This window comes from Haematobia irritans, chromosome 1 (assembly GCF_050003625.1).
Source record: "Haematobia irritans isolate KBUSLIRL chromosome 1, ASM5000362v1, whole genome shotgun sequence".
NCBI classification, from domain to species: Eukaryota; Metazoa; Arthropoda; class Insecta; order Diptera; family Muscidae; genus Haematobia; species Haematobia irritans.
In genome coordinates this window covers 203,565,728-203,588,530 of record NC_134397.1, presented here as the reverse complement: position 1 = coordinate 203,588,530, position 22,803 = coordinate 203,565,728, and the positions used below count along the sequence as shown (strand labels likewise).

At 31.0% G+C, this 22,803-nt stretch overlaps 1 protein-coding gene across 4 annotated transcripts in view; it reads right to left on the bottom strand.

Annotated features, from left to right (window-relative positions):
* Positions 1-22,803, bottom strand: part of FER (tyrosine-protein kinase Fer) — a 272,860-nt gene that overhangs the window by 10,296 nt on the left and 239,761 nt on the right. Inside the window, exons 8-11 of one of the 4 annotated variants that reach the window (XM_075292598.1) lie at positions 22,211-22,405; positions 1,746-2,120; positions 854-1,067; positions 694-780 (exon numbers count right to left, since the gene is read on the bottom strand). In XM_075292598.1, the coding sequence (XP_075148713.1) occupies positions 694-780; positions 854-1,067; positions 1,746-2,120; positions 22,211-22,405 (871 nt within the window). Of the gene's footprint in view, positions 1-693; positions 781-853; positions 1,068-1,745; positions 2,121-15,001; positions 15,539-20,614; positions 22,190-22,210; positions 22,406-22,803 lie in introns of those variants that run through there. The other 3 variants (XM_075292597.1, XM_075292600.1, XM_075292599.1) reach the window with 3 other exon arrangements.

The window sequence follows — 22,803 nt, the reverse complement described above, 5'->3', positions numbered from 1 at the left end:
CAAAATTTTCTATAGAAATAAAATTTTAACAAAATTTTCTATAGAAATAAAATTTTCTATTGAAATAAAACTTTGACAAAATTTTTTATAGAATGAAATTTTGGCAAAATTTTCTATAGATTTTATTTCCATAGAAATAAAATTTTGACAAAAATTTTCTATAGAAATAAAATTTGGACAAAATATTCTAAAGAAATAAAATTTTAACAAAATGTTCTATAGAAATAAAATTTTAACAAAATTTTCTATAGAAATAAAATTTTGACAACATTTTCTATAGAAATACAATTTTGACAAAATTTTCTATAGAAATAAAATTTTGACATTTTCTACAGAAATAAAATTTTGATAAAATTTTCTACAGAAATAAAATGTTGACAAAATTTTCTACAGAGGTAAATTTTTGACAAAATTTCCTATGGAAATAGAAATTTTATAAGACTTTATATTATTTAGCACTTTCTTATACATTATCCAAGTAAAATTAATAAAATTAATATTTTAATTGAAACGTAAAATTTTCTATCATTTTCTTAAATAAAGTATTTTTGTTTTCATTCAAGATTTCATTGTATCAATCATTAATTTTTTAGTTCATTACGCTTTCAACTTCAGTAAATTTTTTGAATTGGAAATACTTTGGTGATAATTTTTTCTTTGTATGGTATTATAGCTTTGCCCTCTAAAACTTACCGGCAGCAGCATCACGGCACATTCCCATTTGTTGTCGCGTTGTTAAATTATTCGCGTTCTTGCGTAAATAATTCAGCAATGAACCTCCTATAGAAAAAAAAACAAAAACAATAAAAGATGTTACAAGTTAATTAACTAAATATTGTGTTAAAAAACAAACCTGGTACCAATTCCATGACTATCATTATGGGTTGCTTTTGAACACAGATACCAATCAGCTTGACTATATTTGGATGATCATATTGCTTGAGAATACGGCCCTCTTGTAAGAATTTACGCTTCTGTTCTTCGGGCAAGGTCATACGGCATGTCTTAACGGCAACATCCAATTTGGTCGATTTCAATTTGGCTTTATAAACATCACCGAAATTACCCTATAATAAAGAAATAATAATAAGTTAGTAAGTACCCCAAATGAAAAATTCCTTCTTCTGGAAGGAAACTTTAGACAAACGAAATTCTCTTTTAACCCTGGAAAGTCATTCTTATTTTTTGTACACTAACGTCATCCTTCGTCATCTGACTACGGCATATTTCAAGACGCTATAATTTGCATCGTGAGCAAAAATGAGAACCAAAATTGAGTTTATTTCCTTATTCAATTTGTTTTTAATTAGTATAAGACAAAAATTCATAAATTGGTTGTATTGGTTGTATTGGTATAACATAAATTTATCATTTCTCAATCGACCAAAATGCATTTTAAAATCAAACATGAAATTACGCGTCGTCATTTTGACGAAGGATGACTGTCCAGGGTTAATGTAAAATATTTTCTTTAAGAGCAACGGAAGACGTATTTATGGCAAACGATGCAATGGTAATCTCTAAATTTTTTTATTTGCTTTTTAAAGAACATTTTTTGCCTAAAATTTCGTTCCTCAGATTAAAAAAAAAAAAAACAATTATAAAATATTTTATTTAGGTCAAAAACCTTTGTTGTTAGCACCTATTTTTTTTATATTTATTTTCAAAATTTATTATGATTGTAAATCTTGTAATAAAATAAATAAATAAAATATTTTCTATATTCTCCATGTTCGTGTACTTACTCTTCCAATTTTCTCACACAGCACCACATCATCGTTACTCAACTCCCATATTTCACGACGAATAGGTCTACGCAATATAGCACCCGATTTCACTGTGACTGGCAATTCCGAATGGTATTGATGCATTATCAGCTCTTGTATACTGGGGAATGGTGGTCCTTCGAAGCGGAAATGGCCATCTACCGTTGTCTGTACTATGAAATGTTTGTGGCCATTCCAACAGACGCTCAAAACGATTTGACTCTCTTCATTGCGTATCGTTTCACGAACCAAGAAGTCACCTTCGTTGATAAGAAGGCGGACAACTTCTTCACGTGGCAATACACCATGGAACCATTCTTCTTCATAGAGGGGGCGATTTGTAGAGAGCGAGACCTAGAGAGAAAGTGCGAGAAGAACGTAGGTACATTAATATAGAACGTCTTTTATTGAGTATAGTAAAACGATTAGTTGCGAAAACATCAAAAAAGCTGGTGTATTAAAAACTATCAAGGATGAGCTTTAATTGAAAAAAAAACTAAGGAAAAATTAAACAATTACATGCATTTCTAAATGAAATAAAAAAATAAGTATTAACATATTTGTTTGTAATTTTACTAAAATTGGTTTATGTACTAAAATAAAATTTTCATTAGAAAGTTGTAAAAAAATTATTTATATTTTTGAATACTCCCATCTTTTTAAGAGGGTATTCTTCATTTCGGTACACTACACACACTAGGCAAATATTTGATCAAAACTTTTTCCCAGCAGTATTTTTGAAATATCGCTCCTACCTTGATGTTATATATCCAATACCAACTGGAAATGTTTGCTGGTTTTACTGTGGTGACGAATTCTTTTTCGATTTCTGTCAAATATTTACTTAGTGTGACCGTACCGTAACACCCACAAGTATTGGGAGCGCAAATTAAAAATGCGAGATTTTTTTCAAATGCTTGAGAATTTATTCTGAAAACAGAGCCATTACTTTCGCCCATCTTTCTTTCAATATACGGATACCGTGACGAAAAAACGACTAGTGTTTTGACTTAATCCCAGAATTGAGCCAATTTTTGGCCGTTCATCAAGCAATGCTCGGACCAATTGAGTTTGATACAAAGCTACATTCCGTTTGCAGCATCTCATAGTATACCACATCTTGCTGGTTATAGCATATGGAAAGAAGTTTCCTGGGTAATCGGCTTTTGCCGTCGATGTTCCAATAACACGGGAAAACTAGATATTATCAGATTGCCGAAAGATCGGAACTTTGATAGGTCGGATATGAAAACTGCACAACCCTCTCAAGTATACTAGAAAGGTCAAGTCCTGCTTCTAAGAGAGTCTCAAGTACGCAGAAACCAATGGAAGGCGGAAAGATTGGCCCATGTACAAAGAAAGAAATAGGAAGGCCAATTATCATTTTCAGGGAGGAGGAGGATGCGAGTAGAAAAGTGCATGGCGTCACCTTTCTAAGCCAACGAAGCTAAGAGAGGCTATAGTGGGGTTTTGTATTACCTAGTGGATCTACCAAAATACCAGCATCCGGACTACACTCAAAAAAAGTGAACCTCTATTTCACTAAAGCCAATTTAACATTATTTTAGTTCATGGAATAACGTTTGGAAAAAGTTTCCTTTATTCTAATAATTTTTCGCGTTCGTTAGTTGAATGAACTAAAAACCGGGGAAAAATATACACAAATGAAGCATAACTCAGCAAAAAAAAATTTGAAGTTCTTCAAATGAAGCATAACCCCAAAAAAACTTTGAAAGTTCTTCTAAAGGCACAACTTTAAAAGAACTTCCAAAATGTCCTCCCAAAGATGTTCTTTATTTTAAGTGCAAAGGAAGTTCATTTGAGTCGATTTTTGTGTAACTCGCTTTTTTCACATTTTAATAGGGAATTTAAAACTTTATTGTTTCAAATAGGTTAAAAACAGACTAAGAATGAATAAAATAGTGCAAATTATTTAAATTTTGCCGAAAAAATGCTAAATCCTTTCTAGAGCGTTATAATGCATTAAAAAATCATGAAAAAAATTCAAAAATTATTTATTCGTCGAAATATCACAAAATTTCTTAATTCACATCCAAAATACTGGATTCGCATCGCACCTCAAGAAGTGATGCAAATTCAGTGCAACGGGTTTTGAAATGGTGGACATCCGTCCTATGACAAGCCCATGTTAAATTCATCGCTTCTGCGTCAATTTTGCACCACTTCCGGATACAAAAAGAACATTTTCACTACGTTTTTGGGACTCTTTCTTTTTTGGCTGGGAAAGATTTACTAAATACGTAATTCTCACAAAATAGTTCTTTATTTCTTCACGCCAAAAATAATTCCTTCCTCCCAAACGAAATTTTATACTTTTTGTGATAAACGTTTATTATTTTCCAGGATGTACACCCAAAAAAATAATTCTTTCCTGCCAAACGAAATTTTAGACAAACAAAGTTCGTTTCTCATTTGCTTTTCGTTGAAAGGAAGTGTATTTGGAAGAAAGGTATATACTTTTTGTGGTAAACGTTTATTCTTTTCCAAGATGTAAAAACAATTTCACAAAGACTAACTCAAAAAAAATTTTTCTGGCTAATTGCATTTTCCCTCACATCTTTCCCACTTCCACGAAGTTTTTTAGTTCTTAGCACCTTTTTCTGTAACATAAACAATGTAGAAGAAATTATACGATTTTATAAATTTTTAATTTTTTTTTACCTTTCGCCTGGACGGAGAATCGAACCGCGGACCATGCAATTTGTAAGCCAACACACTATCCACTGAGCCATGTAGCCGTTATTGTCATCAATAGATAATTACCCATATAACTAAGTTATATTTATATAGCATAGCTTGCGGCGCCCACGAGCCGATTAAACAAAGTTTATTTAACAGAAAAATACATTTAGTTGGGCACCATGGAGCAGTGGTTGCTACGTCTGACTTGCATGCCAAGGGTCGTGGGTTCGATCCCTGCTTCGACCAAAGTTTTTTTTTTTTTTTTTTTTTTTACATATATTCCAGATATGATCGGAAGATTCCGAAAAAAATTTCAACATTACATTCTACTATATTAAATTTTTACTATGAACTGTAAAATGTGTCTTATTAAAGACCTAAATTTAGAAAAGAACAGTATTTGATATAAACGAAATGGACTGTGTTGTTGGTTCAAAAATAACTTTTTTTACTGAAAAAATAAAAATTTTGTAACAAACGAATTTTTTTGGTGATAAAAGTGTATACTTTTCGAAGCAATTCAAAAAACTCTAACAAAAGAAAAACGTTTTCGGTACACGTTTTCCAAACGTTTTTTTTCTTTGCGTGTAAAAACAATTTCATAAAGACTAACTAAAAAAACAATCTTTTCAGGTTAAGTGAATGCTCAGGGTGGGCTCCTGAGTCGATATAGCCATGCCCGTCTGTCCATGAACACATTTTTGTAATCAAAGTCTAGGTCGCAGTTTTAGTCCAATCGACTTCAAATTTGGCACAAGTATGTGTTTTGGCTCAGAATAGAACCCTTTTGATTTTGGAAGAAATCGGTTCAGATTTAGATATTGCTCCCATATATATATATATATATTTCGCCCGATATGGACTTATATAGCCCCAGAAGCCAGAGTTTTATCCTAATTTGCCACCGTGGTGCAATGGTTAGCATGCCCGCCTTGCATACACAAGGTCGTGGGTTCGATTCCTGCTACGACCGAACACCAAAAAGTTTTTCAGCGGTGGATTATCCCACCTCAGTAATGCTGGTGACATTTCTGAGGGTTTCAAAGCTTCTCTAAGTGGTTTCACTGGAATGTGGAACGCCGTTCGGACTCGGCTATAAAAAGGAGGTCCCTTGTCATTGAGCTTAACATGGAATCGGGCAGCACTCAGTGATAAGAGAGAAGTTCACCACTGTGGTATCACAATGGACTGAATAGTCTAAGTGAGCCTGATACATCGGGCTGACACATAACCTAACCTAACCTAATTTGCTTAAAATTTTGCACAAGAAGAACAATTAGTACTATAGTCAAGTGTGCCAAATTTTATTGAAATCGGTTCAGATTTAGATATAGCTCCCATATATATCTTTCGCCCGATATGGACTAATACGGTCCCAGAAGCCAGAGTTTTACACCAATTTGGTTGAAATTTTGCACAGGGAGTAGAATTAGCATTGTAGCTATGCGTGCTAAATTTGGTTGAAATCGGTTCAGATTTAGATATAGCTCCCATATATAGCTTTCGCCCGATTTACGCTCATATGACCACAGAGGCCAATTTTTTGCTCCGATTTGGTTGAAATTTTGCACAGGGAATAGAATTAGCATTGTAGCTATACGTGCCCAATTTGGTTGAAATCGGTTCAGATTTAGATATAGCTGCCATATATAGCTTTCGCCCGATTTACACTCATATGACCACAGAAGCCAATTTTTAACTCCGATTTAGTTGAAATTTTGCACAGGGAGTAGAATTAGCATTGTTGCTATGCGTGCCACATTTGATTGAAATCGGTTCAGATTTAGATGTAGCTCCCATATATATGTTTTTATGATTTCGACAAAAATGGTCCAAATACCAACATTTTCCTTGTAAAATCGCCACTGTTTAGTCGAAAAGTTGTAAAAATGACTAATTTTCCTAAACTTCTAATACGTATATATCGAGCGATAAATCATAAATAAACTTTTTTGAAGTTTCCTTAAAATTGCTTCAGATTTAAACGTTTCCCATATTTTTTTACTAACATTGTGTTCCACCCAAGTGCATTAGCCGACTTAAATTTTGAGTCTATAGATTTTGTAGAAGTCTACCAAATTCTGTCCAGATCGAGTGATATTTAAATGTATGTATTTGGGACAAACCTTTATATATAGCCCCCAACACATTTGACGGATGTGCTATGGTATCGAAAATTTAGATCTACAAAGTGGTGCAGGGTATAATATAGTCGGCACCGCCCGACTTTAGATTTTCCTTACTTGTTTTTCAGTGTAAACGGACATGTCCTATAAACTATGTAGTTATTAGTTGCGACGGGCCAACAGGCAAAATAATGAGTTGATCAAGTCCCCCTTAATTTCCTACTGTCGAGTCTCGTGTCGCGGGAGGACCCCATAGTCTGCCGTCGATGTTGAGGTAAGCGAAAGGGTAAAATGTTCCGAAGAAGAAGTTAGTCTCCATTATTGTGAAGGATTATAAATTCAATCGTATTGACAAAGTTTTTTTCATTTTGCATCCCATTTGGAAAATTCTGCATTTGTTATCACAACCGACATCAATATAATTTTATTTTCTTACTACACCTACATTACGCTTTCAAAGATTATTTCAGTATCCAAAATTAAAAACAAATAATTGTTTATAGTAATTTCAAGTATATAAAAATAAATGATCCAAAATGATATGCCTATACAAAAAAATAAATACAAACAATAATTTTGAATACTAACAAATGAAAGAAAAAAAATAATGTGTGGGAGGCTTAACGTCCAGTGGGAAAATTTAAATGAAATGGTAGGTCGATGGCGCAGGGCCTCTAAGATGAGTTATATATGAAATACTTTATTTATTTTTATTTATATGAAATACATTAATATACAATATTTATAAATTCAATTTATTAAAAATAAAAAAAAATCAACAATAATTGTAATTGATAAAAATCGTTGCGACATTAAAGTTTCTTGAACTTTTCAAACTTAATCTTCATGACCATTAAAATTTCTTTAAGAATTGATATATTTGATACATAAAAAAATTTTCACGAAAAAAATTTCCAATTAAATTCTTAATTGAGTTTTAAAAAATTTTCAATTAAAAATTTAATCGATTCAACAAATTTTTTAATTGATACTATCATTTCTGTGATTGAAGACCTTTTAATTAAAAAATTAATTGGATCAATTAATTTCGTGATTGCATCAGGAAAAAAATGTTTGTGTATATTTGTTATAACCCTTTCCGACCGTGTACGCACAATTGTGCGGGTAAGTTTAAGTCTCTATAATTTCTTTAATATATGACGAACTGCGATAAGAGCGGCAAAAAAATAATTGTGTATGCTCTCTCTTTGTCTAAGAATGTGAAGAACCGTTATAAATATTTGTCTTTTTATATTAATTTTGTAGTTTCAGCAGTGTACTTTGCGCATTTGTAAAAATTAGTGGAAGGTGTAAGTTTGCAAATAAATTAAAATTATTTAAGTTGTGGAATATTCCATCAAACAAGTGTTTTCAATAAGAAAACATATTAAATATTGTATGCAAACAGTAACTTCGTGATTATTTTGTGTTTTTTGATATTTTTACGTCCGGACTTTTACCGGAATTTACCGGACGGCAAAAATTGTGCGTATCCTGAAAAAACAGGATACAGGATCAAACTGAACAAACTTATTAATTTAAAATGTTCTATGTGCACATAAATAACAGAATTCAAAAATTTAGGAAAATCTATCACGTGGATCGGCTATAGGTCGGAAAGGGATAACTGCTTTAGTCAAGAAACAGTTCATTTCAACATGTTTGAGGTGATAATCTTCCTTCTCTGGGTACATATGAAGTTAACATATAAGACCCAAAAAAGTCATCTTTTCTGTCACGCAGTTCTTCCAAACCGAGTTTATCTGAAACTTTTGAATGAATAAAGATATTAGCATAAATGTTTCTTTGTGTGAAAGCCGAGGTACAAACAATTTACACAATACTAAGGACACATATCTTTAAAATAATGAACATTTAATTAAAAGAAAGTATATAAACTTCGTTTTTATACCCTCCGCCATAGAAGGGGGGGTATATTAACTTTGTCATTCTGTTTGTAACACAATGAAAGTATATGTATATATATATATATATATATATATATATATATATATATATATATATATATATATATATATATATATATATATATATATATATATATATATATATATATATATATATATATATATATATATATATATAAAGGGTGATTTGTTAAGAGCTTGATAACTTTTTTTTTAAAAAAAACGCATAAAATTTGCAAAATCTGATCGGTTCTTTATTTGAAACGTTAGATTGGTCCATGACATTTACTTTTTGAAGAAAATTTCATTTAAATGTTGACCGCGGCTGCGTCTTAGGTGGTCCATTCGGAAAGTCCAATTTTGGGCAACTTTTTCAAGCATTTCGGCCGGAATAGCCCGAATTTCTTCGGAAATGTTGTCTTCCAAAGCTGGAATAGTTGCTGGCTTATTTTTGTAGACTTTAGACTTGACGTAGCCCCACAAAAAATAGTCTAAAGGCGTCAAATCGCATGATCTTGGTGGCCAACTTACCGGTCCATTTCTTGAGATGAATTGTTCTCCGAAGTTTTCCCTCAAAATGGCCATAGAATCGCGAGCTGTGTGGCATGTAGCGCCATCTTGTTGAAACCACATGTCAACCAAGTTCAGTTCTTCCATTTTTGGCAACAAAAAGTTTGTTAGCATCGAACGATAGCGATCGCCATTCACCGTAACGTTGCGTCCAACAGCATCTTTGAAAAAATACGGTCCAATGATTCCACCAGCGTACAAACCACACCAAACAGTGCATTTTTCGGAATGCATGGGCAGTTTTTGAACGGCTTCTGGTTGCTCTTCACTCCAAATGCGGCAATTTTGCTTATTTACGTAGCCATTCAACCAGAAATGAGCCTCATCGCTGAACAAAATTTGTCGATAAAAAAGCGGATTTTCTGCCAACTTTTCTAGGGCCCATTCACTGAAAATTCGACGTTGTGGCTCGTTAGTAAGTCTATTCATGATGAAATGTCAAAGCATACTGAGCATCTTTCTCATTGACACCATGTCTGAAATCCCACGTGATCTGTCAAATACTAATGCATGAAAATCCTAACCTCAAAAGAATCACCCTTTATATATATATATTCTGGGTCGTGGTGAAATTCTGTGTCGATCTAAGCATGTCCGTCCGTCTGTTGAAATCACGCTGACTTCCGAAGAAAACACGCTATTGACTTGAAACTTGGCACAAGTAGTTGTTATTGATGTAGGTCGGATGGTATTGCGAATGGCCCATATTGGTCCACTTTTACGTATAGCCCCCATATAAATCGATCCCCAGATTTGGCTTGCGGAGCCTCTAAGAGAAGCAAATTTCATCCGATCCGGTTGAAATTTGGAACATGGTGTTAGTATAAGGTCTCTAACAACCGTGCCAAAATTGGTCCATATCGGTCCATAATTATATATAGCCCCCATAAAAACCGTTCTCCAGATTTGACCTCCGGAGCCTACTTAAAAAAAATTTGTTCCTTGTCCCCAAAACTTCCTATTTAGTAATTTTTGTTTTTTTGATTACATAAGAAAAAAGTCTTCTTCAATACCTGTCCAATGCTATATTTTATGGTGATGGTTAGGTTAGGTGAACTTCTCTCTTATCACTGAGTGCTGCCCGATTCACATTCCAGTGAAACTACTTAGAGAAGCTTTGAAATACTCATAAATGTCACTAGCATTACTGAGGTGGTATAATCCACTGCTTGAAAAACTTTTTGGTGTTCGGTCGAAGCAGGAATCGAACCCACGAACTTGTGTATGCAAGGCGGGCATGCTAACCATTGCACTACGGGGCTTCCATTTTATGGTGATATGGAACCATACTTAACATATGGACTCTTTGTGCAAAATATGAATCAAATCAAAGTAAAACCTGGCTTCTGAAGCCCAGACATGGTCTGTATCAAACTTTTTTAGGTTTGCGACTGTCGCAAAGTTGTAAACGTCGTAAACGTCGCATACGTGTCGTAAATGTAGAAAAAGTAACAAAAGTCGCAAATTAAAAATACTTTAGTTGCGTCAGCTAGGCAGCAAATTCGATGATATCCAAGATGATGGTATGTGCGAAGAGAAGGTTTTAGTCCCCACATTTTCCCTATTGCCTTTTGCACGAGTACAGGATAACCATGGATTTTCTCGCCCTTTTTTAGCTTTAAGTTCAGTCTCATGTCCAATATAACCCCAAGGTATTTTGAACACTCACCAACGGGAATTTCTATACCACCTAAGAAAATAGGCTTGACCGTGGGAAAACTTTCACAAATTTCTGCAGAAACTCACAGCGAATGCTGTCAAGCTAAATTAAAAAATGTTCAGGATTTCTTCTATTCAAAATTATGTTTTCTACAGTAGGTTTAGGACTTTTGCGACATACGTATTATACCGTCCAAATGTATGTCGCAAAAGTCTCAGTTTGTGACAGGCCAACCCTGCTGGAGCCAAAAGGCATATATATGGGAGCTATACTTAAATCTGAACCGATTTTAACCACAATTCCCTATGAAAAATTTCAAGTAAATCGGAGTGAAACTTTGGTCTCGAATTAAAATTTTTTCTCCGGTGATCATAGGCATCTAAATCGGGTGGAAGATATATATGGGAGCTAAATTTAAATCTCAACCGATTTCCACAAAATTTAGTACATTTGACTATATTACTAATTGCAAAATTGAGTGCAAAACAAAGTAAAGCTTTTGCTTCTGGAGTCATATTACTGTAACGAGCAATGGTAAGAGAAACAAAATATTTATTCACATTTACGCAGAAAAATATATCACCAAAATATTTCCAATTAAATAGTTAATTGTAGTTGAAAGTTGGTTTAATTAATAAATTAATTTTACAATAAACTTTTTTTATTTAATTAATACAATTAATTTTTTAATCAAGATAGAAACATTAGGTCAATGATTGAAAAGTTACTTAAAAAAGTAATGGATTTTTTTTTTAATTTTAAACTTAAAATTTATTTCAAACAATTAAATTTTTAATCAAATTAAAAAAACAAGTCAGTTAAGAAAATAATTAAAAATACACGCACAGAAAAACCATGTTTGGACATGGTTGCCACATTCATTTAATGCTTATCTAGAGCATGTAATTGGCGCGAAAACCATGTATTTTGTCTTTGTAAAAATTGTTTTCGAGCGGAGAAAAATGTATGGTGGCAATAAGCATTTGAATGGTTTTCAAATACCGCAAACATGTGCTATCATTTAAATGATAGAATTTGAGACCATTACATGGTCAGGAAAATCATGTACCTGACCATTCAATTTTTTTTACTTTTTTGCAGGGAAAAAAGTATTTGTATAGGTTACGTATAGACAAGTCTAGAACCATTACATGGCCATAAAGACCATGTACATTGTTTTCGTGACCATTTACTTTTTTAATTTTTTTGCAGTGAAAAGAATTTTATAAAAACATTGAGCAGGTACACACGATTTTCATTTTGCGCGTCAGTCGTGTGTTGATTGTTTCTTGGAATGGACGGAGAATACGGATGTACTGTGTTTTGTGTTAATTTATTTATTCAGAAGTGACACGTGGGTTTATGTGAACACAAAAAAGGAAAGTGTAATTGAAAATATGTACCTGGGATTTGTTCTGCATTCATAAGCGTAGGAAGGCCTCTGGGGAGGGGGCTTAGACCCCCCAGAAAAATTTTAGCCCCCCCAGAATTTGAAACTCTATTTATGATTTTCCATTTTTCAATAAATGTCAATAGTTTTTTTTTAATTGTTATAAAAATTAAACAAGTATATACAATCGCACAAAGTTCCGCTAAAGACTTTCATGAACAATCGAATTACTTGGGTTGTGGTAACAGTTGCCGATGGCAATGTTTCAAGTCAGATATTTATGAAATAAAGCTGTGGTTGAACTTATGATTGATTTAGTTTAGTCAATTTAATTAAACAAATAGTAATTGATATTAAAACTATTTTTTCATAAATTAATATCTTAATAATGCTGCGAAAAAGCGTCGCCAAAAAAGTAGTGAAAATGTTCTTTTTGGTCTAGAAGTGGTGCAAAATTGGCGGAGAAGCAATTAATGTAATATGAGCTTGTCATGGGACAAATGTCCACCGTTTCAACAGCCGTTGCAATGAATTTGCATCACTTCTTAATGTGAGATCCGAATTCAGTGTTTTGAATGTGAATTAAAACAATTTTGTGATATTTTCCTAAATAAATAATTTTTATATTGTTTTTATGATTTTAATGCATTCTGACGCTTGTTTGAAACGTTTTTCCTCGAACAATTTCCAAAATTATCGATTTTTCTATAATGGATTTAGCAGTTTTGTGGCAAAATTTGAATAATTTGTACCAATTTATTTATTCTTACGCTTTTTTTAAACTATTTGAAAAAAAAAGAAAACAAAAAATTACACATTAAAATATGAAAAAAATCAAGTTAAAAAACTTCCTGTGTAGTTAAAATAATTGAGGACATTTTTGGAAGTACTTTAGAACAACTCACAATTTTTTTGCTGGGAAAAGTGTGGAACTACTTTTAGTTGCTTTATTATAAATTAATTGGCGAGTTATTTTGATGTCTAATTTTTTATTAAATTTTATGAAATAAAACATTAATTGAACCTATAAGTTCAGTCCATAAATTTTTAGCTAGGGGGGCTATAGCCCCCCCTAGGAAAATTGTCTAGCTACGCTAATGTCTGCATTTTGCTATATGCATCATTTATTTTTATTTGCAGTTACATGATGTCTGCGTTTGTACATTTGATAGGCACGATGTAAATATGGAATAATTACTTATTGTTGACATCGAAATAAAACAGAGTGTGTAAAAATATATGATATTTGCTTGAACGGCATTATAAATACAAATAAACAATGAATTAGTTTATAAATAAATAAAAACAAATAAATAAAGTTAATTTTGTGTTTTCTTTTCTCAAGTGGCGTCCTTTTTTCGACGATGAAAAAAGTTTTTTCATAAAGATCAAAACATTTTAGGTTGTGACCATGTTCTTTTAACTAGAAGAATAACGTTTTTAATGAATACCATAACATTTTAAATCGTGACCATTGTTTTTTCATTCAAACAAAATTCTTTTTATCAATATAATAACATTTTAGATGAGGACAATTATATTTTTCTTAGAACCATGTTCGCTGAGCCAACATGGTTGCAGGTTAAAATGTTACATGGTCGCCGCAAAAATAGCTCCTATCATATTATTTTGCTTTTCGAATATGATTGTGACAATCATGTTTCTTCTCTGCGTGTAGGGAACAAAATTTCTGATTTGGGGACATGGGGATTTTTTAGGGAATTTCCATAAATTTGGGTATTTTTGTGGGGATTCCTATGGGAAATTTTGTATTCCATTTCTATTTCTATAGACAATTTTGCCAAAATTTTATTTCTATAGAAAATTTTCTCAAAATTTTATTTCTATAGAAAATTTTTTAAAAATTTTATTTCTATAGAAATTTTTTTCAAAATTTTATTTCACCAATTGGGTATTTTTGTAGGGGATTTCTATGGGAAATTATTTCTATGGGAAATTTTGTATTCCATTTCTATTTCTATAGACAATTTTGTCAAATTTTTTTTTTTATAGAAAATTTTCTCAAAATTTTATTTCTATAGAAAATTTTTTAAAAATTTTATTTCTATAGAAAATTTTCTCAAAATTTAATTTCTATAGAATATTTTTTAAAAATTTTATTTCTATAGAAAATTTTCTCCAAATTTTTTTTCTATAGAAAATTTTTTAAAATTTTTATTTCTATAGAAAATGTTTTCAAAATTTTATTTCTATATAGAAAATTTAGTTAAAATTTTATTTCTATATAAAACGTTTTGTTAAAAATCTTTTTCCATGTAGAAAATTTTCTCAAATTTTTTTCTATCAGAAAATTGTCTCAACAATTTGAACGAACAAATTAAATAAGTTTTGCAATCAACATCAATTAAAATTTTAATTGAAACAATTTAAAAACTAATTGAAATTTCGTGATTGAAGACATTTCAATTAAAAAATTAATTGGATCAAATAATTTCGTCATTGAATCAGAAAAAATTTTGTTGTGTGTAACTGGCCACTTCGGTTTTCAGTCAAATATAAAGCAATCACGCTTGTATTCCATCACCAATAAGTTTATTTCTAAATGCAATAGATCAAAATGCTTTTGTAGACTTGTAAAAAATAAAACTAACTGTTGAGAAATGATAGCAATTTGACAACAAATATCAATCAAGGATTTCCTTAGAATTAATTTTATTAAAATATATATGTATCTAAAATCTATTCATGAAAGAGTTTACTCTCTCGCTCGTATTAGGCCTTACAACGACAGGCCTTCTCAACTCCTCTTTGTGGATATTCAATACGTCAGTGTAAATTGACGAAATTCCAAAAAAAAAATATATAATTTAATAATAAATGACAAATCTTTCACTTACATTCATCATCATCGCCATCATTGACTTGGGTCGTTTTTTGCGAGCCGGAGGTTTTGGAGGGCCATTTAATTTATGGCAATTTTGAAAGAAAATTAAAGAGAAATTAGCTGCAGAATCACTGTAGCAACTATGACCGGAAGTACTACTCATGATGAGAATTTCCTTTAACTGACGTTAATTGATTTATATTGGGAACGAAACAGATATTCTCACTGGCATATATAGGACATTTCACACTGTCACAATACAAAAAAATAAATGCAAGATTGCGTAGAAATGCAATGGTGTTTTTTTTTCTTTTTTCAATAATTGAATTATTCACCCCACTTTAGATTTAGATTTGTGTTACTTTTTTCGCAATTGTATAATATTTTCCACTTATTTGATGTATTGAACAATTTTTTTTTTTGCTATTCAAAGGTTTGTTTATATGCCGTACATATTTTAAAATTAAATCGTTTTACGAGTTTTCTTGGTCCGGTGAAAAACGATTTTTTAGCGAAATCATTCGACAGCCATCAACGCTGCCAAACAACTGCTTTCGGTCGAAAGGAAAAAATAAAATTGAGAAAAATTTTGTTTTTTGTTTAATTTCGAAAAATCAAATAAAAATTATTAAGTAGCAGTAAAACAGAAAGCCAAACATCGTCGCATACGGCATGTGCTCAAAAAACAAAAATGAGCACGAAATGGGTGTAAAATTAAAAATATTATCCCACATTTAAGAGATTTTCTTGGGCCACGCTAAGAGATACGAAAGTTCTCTTACATAAAGTGATAGTGAAATGTTTGGCGTAAAATCCGTTTATTTTTCCGCATGAACTTGTAACATTTACAAATCGGTATCTTTCAAAAGTTCATGGGGACAGCTTTTATTGGATTACTATTCGTAGAATTCGTCAATCTCTGAGATCATCAAATGCAATTTACTTTGACGTTCTCTTGTCTATATTTTTTGGCAAGACTTCAATAGTTTATTGATATTTCGTTTTTACAATTTGTTGCTATCGGTGCGTCACACCTTTTTACCTTATGAAAAATATATTGTGAAAATTTTTAAAAAGTTTGCCGAATTTTTGAGATTATAACAATATGTTAAAAGAGATATTTAAAGGGAATTTTATAATACTCAGCATTACAGCGGTATAGGGTATAATAAGTTTGTGCATGTGTATGTAACACCACCAACAAGGGTCTGAGCTCCAGTGTTGCCAGTATTGGGGATTTCCCCCAAATTGGGGATATTTTTTCGTGTATGGGAACGAAATTTCTGATTTGGGGATGACATGGGGATTTTTTAGGGAATTTCCATAAATTTGGGTATTAAAAAAAAATATATTTCTATGGGAAATTTTGTATTCCATTTCTATTTCTATAAACAATTTTGCCAAAATTTTATTTCTCTAGGAAATTTTGTCAAAATTTTATTTCTATATAGAAAATTTTGTTAAAATTTTATTTCTTTAGATTTTTTTTTTAATTTTATTTCTATAGAAAATTTTGTCAAAATGATATAATAGATCTCTCTCCTGACAAAAGAATGAATTTCAAAAAAGACACGGAAGAATGCGCCACAATTTATCGACATATTATAAACAAGCATCGACACAAACGAAGTTTAGTGTACGGTGAATTGCGAAACAAACAGCAGCACAAGAACTCAAGTTAGTTATTTTTCGATAAAATATATTTTCAATAACAATTGTGATTTTTGTGAACATTAAATGTAATTTAATTTTTGTATTTTATGTAGATACAAAATCCCAGAAGATGGTTAGTGGCACTAACCGAAATATTGGAAATAAATATTAAAACAAATCAATAATCGATTGTTTCTATGACCTCAAGCCGAACAAAATTAATAATCAGAATAAAATTTTATTTCTATAGAAAATTTTTTAAAAAATTTATTTCTATGTAGAAAATTTTGTTAAAATTGTATTTCCATGTAGAAAATGTTCTCAATTTTTTTTCTATACAGAAAATTGTCTCAACAATTTATTTCTATATAGAAAAATTTCTCAAAATTTTCTTTTTATAGAAAATTTTCTCAACATTTTATTTCTATAGAAAATTTTGTCAAAATTTTATTTCTATATAGAAAATTTTGTCAACATTTTATTTCTATAGAAAATTTTGTCAAAATTTTATTTCTATAGAAAATTTTCTCAAAATTTTATTTTTACAGAAAATTTTCTCAAAGCTTTATGCCTATAGAAAATTTTGTCAAAATTTTATTTCTATAGAAAATTTTGTCAAAATTTTATTTCTATAGAAAATTTTGTCAAAATTTTATTTCTATATAGAAAATTTTGTCAAAATTTTATTTCTATAGAAAATTTTCTCAAAATTTTATTTCTATAGAAAGTGTTGTCAAAATTTTATTTCTATAGAAAGTTTTGTCAAAATTTTATTTCTATACAAAATTTTGTCAAAATTTTATTTCTATAGAAAATTTTGTCAATTTTTTTTTCTATAGACAATTTTGTCAAAATTTTATTTCTATAGAAAATTTTGTCAAAATTTAATTTCTATATAGAAAATTTTGTCAACATTTTATTTCTATATAAAACATTTTGTTAAAATTGTATTTCCATGTAGAAAATTTTCTCAAAAATTTTTTTCTATGCAGAAAATTTTCTCAACAATTTATTTCTATATAGAAAATTATGTTAGAAGTTTGTTTTTTAGAAAATTTATGATGTACCTTTTTGCAAAATCTACGAAAACATCAAAAACTCTATAGAAAATTTTGTCAAAATTTTATTTCTATAGAAAATTTTGTCAAAATTTTATTTCTATAGAAAATTTTGTCAAAATTTTATTTCTATAGAAAATTTTGTCAAAATTTTATTTTTATAGAAAATTTTGTCAAAATTTTATTTCTATAGAAAATGTTGTCAAAATTTTATTTCTGTATAGAAAATTTTGTTAATATTTTATTTCTATATAGAAAATTTTGTCAACATTTTATTTCTATATAGAAAATTTTGTTAAAAGTTTATTTCTATATAAAACATTTTGTTAAAATTGTATTTCCATGTAGAAAATTTTCTCAAACAATTTTTTCTATACAGAAAATTGTCTCAACAATTTATTTCTATATAGAAAATTTTGTCAGAAGTTTGTTTTTTTAGAAAATTTATGATGTACCTTTTTGCAAAATCTACGAAAACATCAAAAAGTCTACCAATCTACCAAACAATAACAAATCTACTATTTCTGGTAGAAATCTACCAACTTTGGCAACGTGTCTACCCCTACTAAAAAATTTAAAAGTAAATTTTCATTCATAAATACGTGGTGACCGAACTCCCATTTTTAAAACCCAAGTATTTGGAAAACGATCACCAGCCTTTTGGTGTTGTGGTTCGAAATCTTGACGTTAACACAATGCAAGGCGTGCTGGATTTGACAAATTTTTAAATTTTAAATTATTACTGATTTTCTACAGCAAAGCCTTGCATTGTGTTAAAAAAAAATATAGAAGAAAAAATATAGAAAAAATTATTAAAAAATACTGGCAACACTGCTGAGCTCCATCCATTAGTATAACAATCTTCCAAGAATCCCACAAAAAAATCTACATGACATTAAGCCAATTTAATTCTATCTTAGTTCACGCATTTACTATGTTTTAAGGAAGTTTCTTTGACTTTAATATTTTTTGTGTAAATTTTTTAAAATTAATCAAAATTTCCCTTCCCGGTGGGTTTACTGTTTTTTAGTGTAGCGACATGGAAGCCGCAATTTTTGTCCGATTTGCTTACAATATTAAATTTGGAAGTTTTTTTTAATCCAAAAGGATATTTGGCATATACCCAGCAAAAAAGAGGTTCATAAGAATTAGTTTGTATCCCCAACATATGATCCGGGAGTGATGCAAACTTGGATTATCTCCAATGAATTTTATATAGTCTTGCATTGGACGGAAGTACTTCGTTTTCGGATCCTTTGCATAGCTTTAGAAGTTGTGCCTTGGAAGTTCATTTGAATGAAAAAATTTTCAAAAAATATCTAAAAAACTAATTTTTCAATTAAAAATTAATTGATAATATTAATTTGTGTGATTGATATTGTTTCAATTAAAATATTTGTTAAATCAATTAAATTTTTAATTGAATATCTAACCTATGGATCATTTACTATTTCCCTCAGAACTTTGTTTTGAAATTTTTAGGTCATATCAATGATACTGTCCTTGGCGCAGCCCCACAGCTGTATTCCTTAGGCCCATATGGGCTTTAAAATTTGTTTATATATCATAACCTTATTTTGGATTGACGTGAGGATTTTTTGCCAATAAACCATTTCTGCTCACAATATTTCATTTCCAGGGCTTTTTGATTTTACATGTATTTTCCACTTCAACTTTTCATCAAGTATCATGCCGAGATATTTCACTGATTCAGACTTTGGGTATTCGATATATATAGGTATAATTGAAGCATGAAAATCGACCCCAAAATAAAATTATGGTTCATATTCATTTTTGATTTAAAATATCGTGTGAAAATGAACCGTAAGAAATGGAAACGATACTCAGTAAAAATCTCTAGGGAATCGCGTTATTTATCCCAGTTTGGACTCTGTCCATAGGAGAAAGTCTTAAACCAAGCCCACGAAATATTGGGGTTTATTTTCTTAATGCAAACGCAGCCCAAAAATAAAATGAAAAACATAAAAATGTGGTAATGTTGTTTTCCATAAAATTGTTTGGAGTCCTATGTCATTTAGATTTTTGGCTACTTTTAATGGGGCACATATTCATATCGCTGGTCGGAATCATCAGGGAATCAAAATCGTTGAATATAACCCAAATAATTCGATTGGGGTTAATAAACAGTCTTTGGTAGAACTTCGGCTTGGCGAAACTTTCGGCCGTATATTTAAAAAAAAAAATTTAACAATACAAAATTTTTAAAATTTTTAAAGGTTTTCCAATTGATAATTGGAAAATCTATATACAGGTCGAATATAATAAAAACAACCATAATATTTTAAAAGATTTTTCATCCGATAGACATACGCTTCCAATCAATGATGAAGTGTATATAACTTCATGAGACGAAGTAAAAAATGTAAATATCTCTGAAATTTTAATATATAGTGTTTTAAATTAAATAATATTCTAGAACTCATGCAAATGTAAACATAAACAAAATAATAAATATAAACGTATAAATAAACAAAATTTACTTAAACAACATATGCATGCTACAACATTAAAACCAATTTAGCAAATCTTCTAAGATACCTTAAGCTCTAAAAATCTTACTCAAATATTCTACTCTTGCGACATCTAGTAGTGAATGTAGCCAACTTAAAAATATTTAAAAATAATATCACAGTGATGCATTTTTGCTTTACAACAATTCCAGTGTCATTTACTCTAAGTGCTCCAAAGAAGTACGAAATTAAGACATTTCTAGCAACAAAATCATAAGTGAGGCGATTGGAGTTGAGATATGGAGATCAGAATATCCATTTCTGGATACCAGCTCCTCCACACTCTCACTCTCTCTCGCGCTCCTCCATAAGATGCATCGGCAATCATTCTAGTATCTTTTTCATATTTTTGTTTATTGGTTGGGATGCGAAAATGTTACTCACAGTCGTTGCCAAACTGGGAACACAATAACAATGATCCTTCATTGAGAGTACATCATCACTGGATTCACCACCATCATCATCATCGAGACTGGATTGAAAACGATGAGACTTTTTCATCGTACGTGGTGATTGACGATTCGTATGGTCCACAGGACATGTACAAAATTCCTCACTATTCTCTTCGGAGGTCTCTGAACTTAAATTGAATTCTTTGGCAAAATCGAAAACACTTTTACTGGGATGTATACGCCTGCGCTTGGTGCATACCTTACAGAGTTTACCTTTGCGCAATTGGAAATTTATGATTTTCGAACGGAATGTTTGACGGATGGCTTTGGATTTCTTTTGGATTTTTGGCACTTTAAATTTAAGTTTTGAGGTATGTGTGGCATTGGTGAATGATGCTGAGTCCTTGGACGGATTTATGTTGGCAGTGTTGTTGTTGTTTTGAGATTCCAATATGGGATCTGTATTTGTTGATGGAGAGCTACTTTGTGATGAGCAAGAGTTATGGTGATGCATATCATTTGATGGAGTAGATGACGCTGTGGTCTGATGATCTATGGTTCTATTATCATTGCCGGAGGATTTAAGGGAGTTGAAACATCCCGTATCATCTTTCTCTGGACTATTATCTTTGCTATCGACAGATTTATGGATTTTGGTTAAGGGACTTTTGGAGAATTCCTTAATGTTACATAAAATGGCATTAATGGATTTTTGAGAAAATGACAGGGACCGCTTTTTGTTCTTATCATTTTGAAGGGTGACAGGAAGATCTCTGTCAGAGCTGGAAGTTGATATTCGTTTGATATCATGACCATTTGTCTGGCTAAGGGGTCGTGTTATCACATCGACCACTTCTGCTGATTCAATGGCATCCAGATCAGTGATTTGAGGTGGCGAAATGGTACGTTTAAGACGATTATCTAAAGTACGATTCAATTCATCGATTTTATCCAAATGGGCATCTATGGAATTTTGCATTACTTCTGGAATGGGTTTAGCTTCCGTTTCCTTTTCCTCGGTAAGCTCAATACCACTTGGCTCAACTTCTTCTTCTCGTATGTCTTTTAATTCATGGTTTATTTCGTTGACTTCTTTTCCTTCTTCTTTGACATCCACTTTCTCATCATCTTTGGTATTTTCTTTGATCTCATCTTGTTCACTCTCCACCAAGGTGTTAATCTCTATAACGACTTGATGGTCTATTCCTAACCTATTGACTTCCTTCTCCATATCCTTTACTAGCTCAGGAAGTTTCTCCATATCTTCTTCTTTTACCTTTTCCCCATCCTTTTCCTCTTTCAAATCTAAATCTGCATATATGTGATTATTATTATTGAATTTATTTTCTCCATATTCATCTTCTTCCTGTTCCCTGAACTCATGGCTACTACGTACTAATATTGAACCATGACTCATGCTGCGTCTCAACTTGGAAGGCACAAATCTTAGAGGTGGCGTTAGCTCCTTAACGAAATCACTCAAATCATGCATGAAACCCTGATTGTTATTTGCTTCAAAACTTGCGGCCATGCGCATGGGTAGGTTAGTAATAGGCTCATATTTAGCAGGGCTATTTGAATTAATTACCGATAATGAACCCAAACTTTGGGATCGTGGTTTCATTTTATTCCCGAAACGTTTGGAACGTGCCGAAGCTGTTGGTGTCGTGGGTTGTGGTGTTGATTTACGTTTGAAATGTCTTCCACGGAGTAGTGTGAGAACACCACCACGTCGTCGCAGTTCATTGAATATACTTACACTGGTCGTATTACCATTGGAGTTCTAGAGATTATGGTATAGGGAGTTGGGATGTTGCATTTGTTTGTTTTTATTGTGGTTAGTAAGATTTTTGTATAATTGTTTTTTTGTATTTAAATATACGTATGTATGTGTGAGAGAAAGAAATGGTAAATTTAATTTTATTTTTAATTTTTATTTTTAAACTGTATTTCAAAATCAATCACTTGCTACTTTATTACTAATATTAAGGGAAACTAATTTAAGTTGTCCATCTTGAAGAGTACTTGTTATCTCCTCTATTCTAAACGGTACCTAAACCAGCTCTTTTAAAGTAAATTCTAACAAAAAATGCTGTTTTTTTAAATTCCTAATATATACATTTTCTATAGAAATAAAATTTTTACAAAATGGTATATAGAAATAAAATTTTGACAAAATTT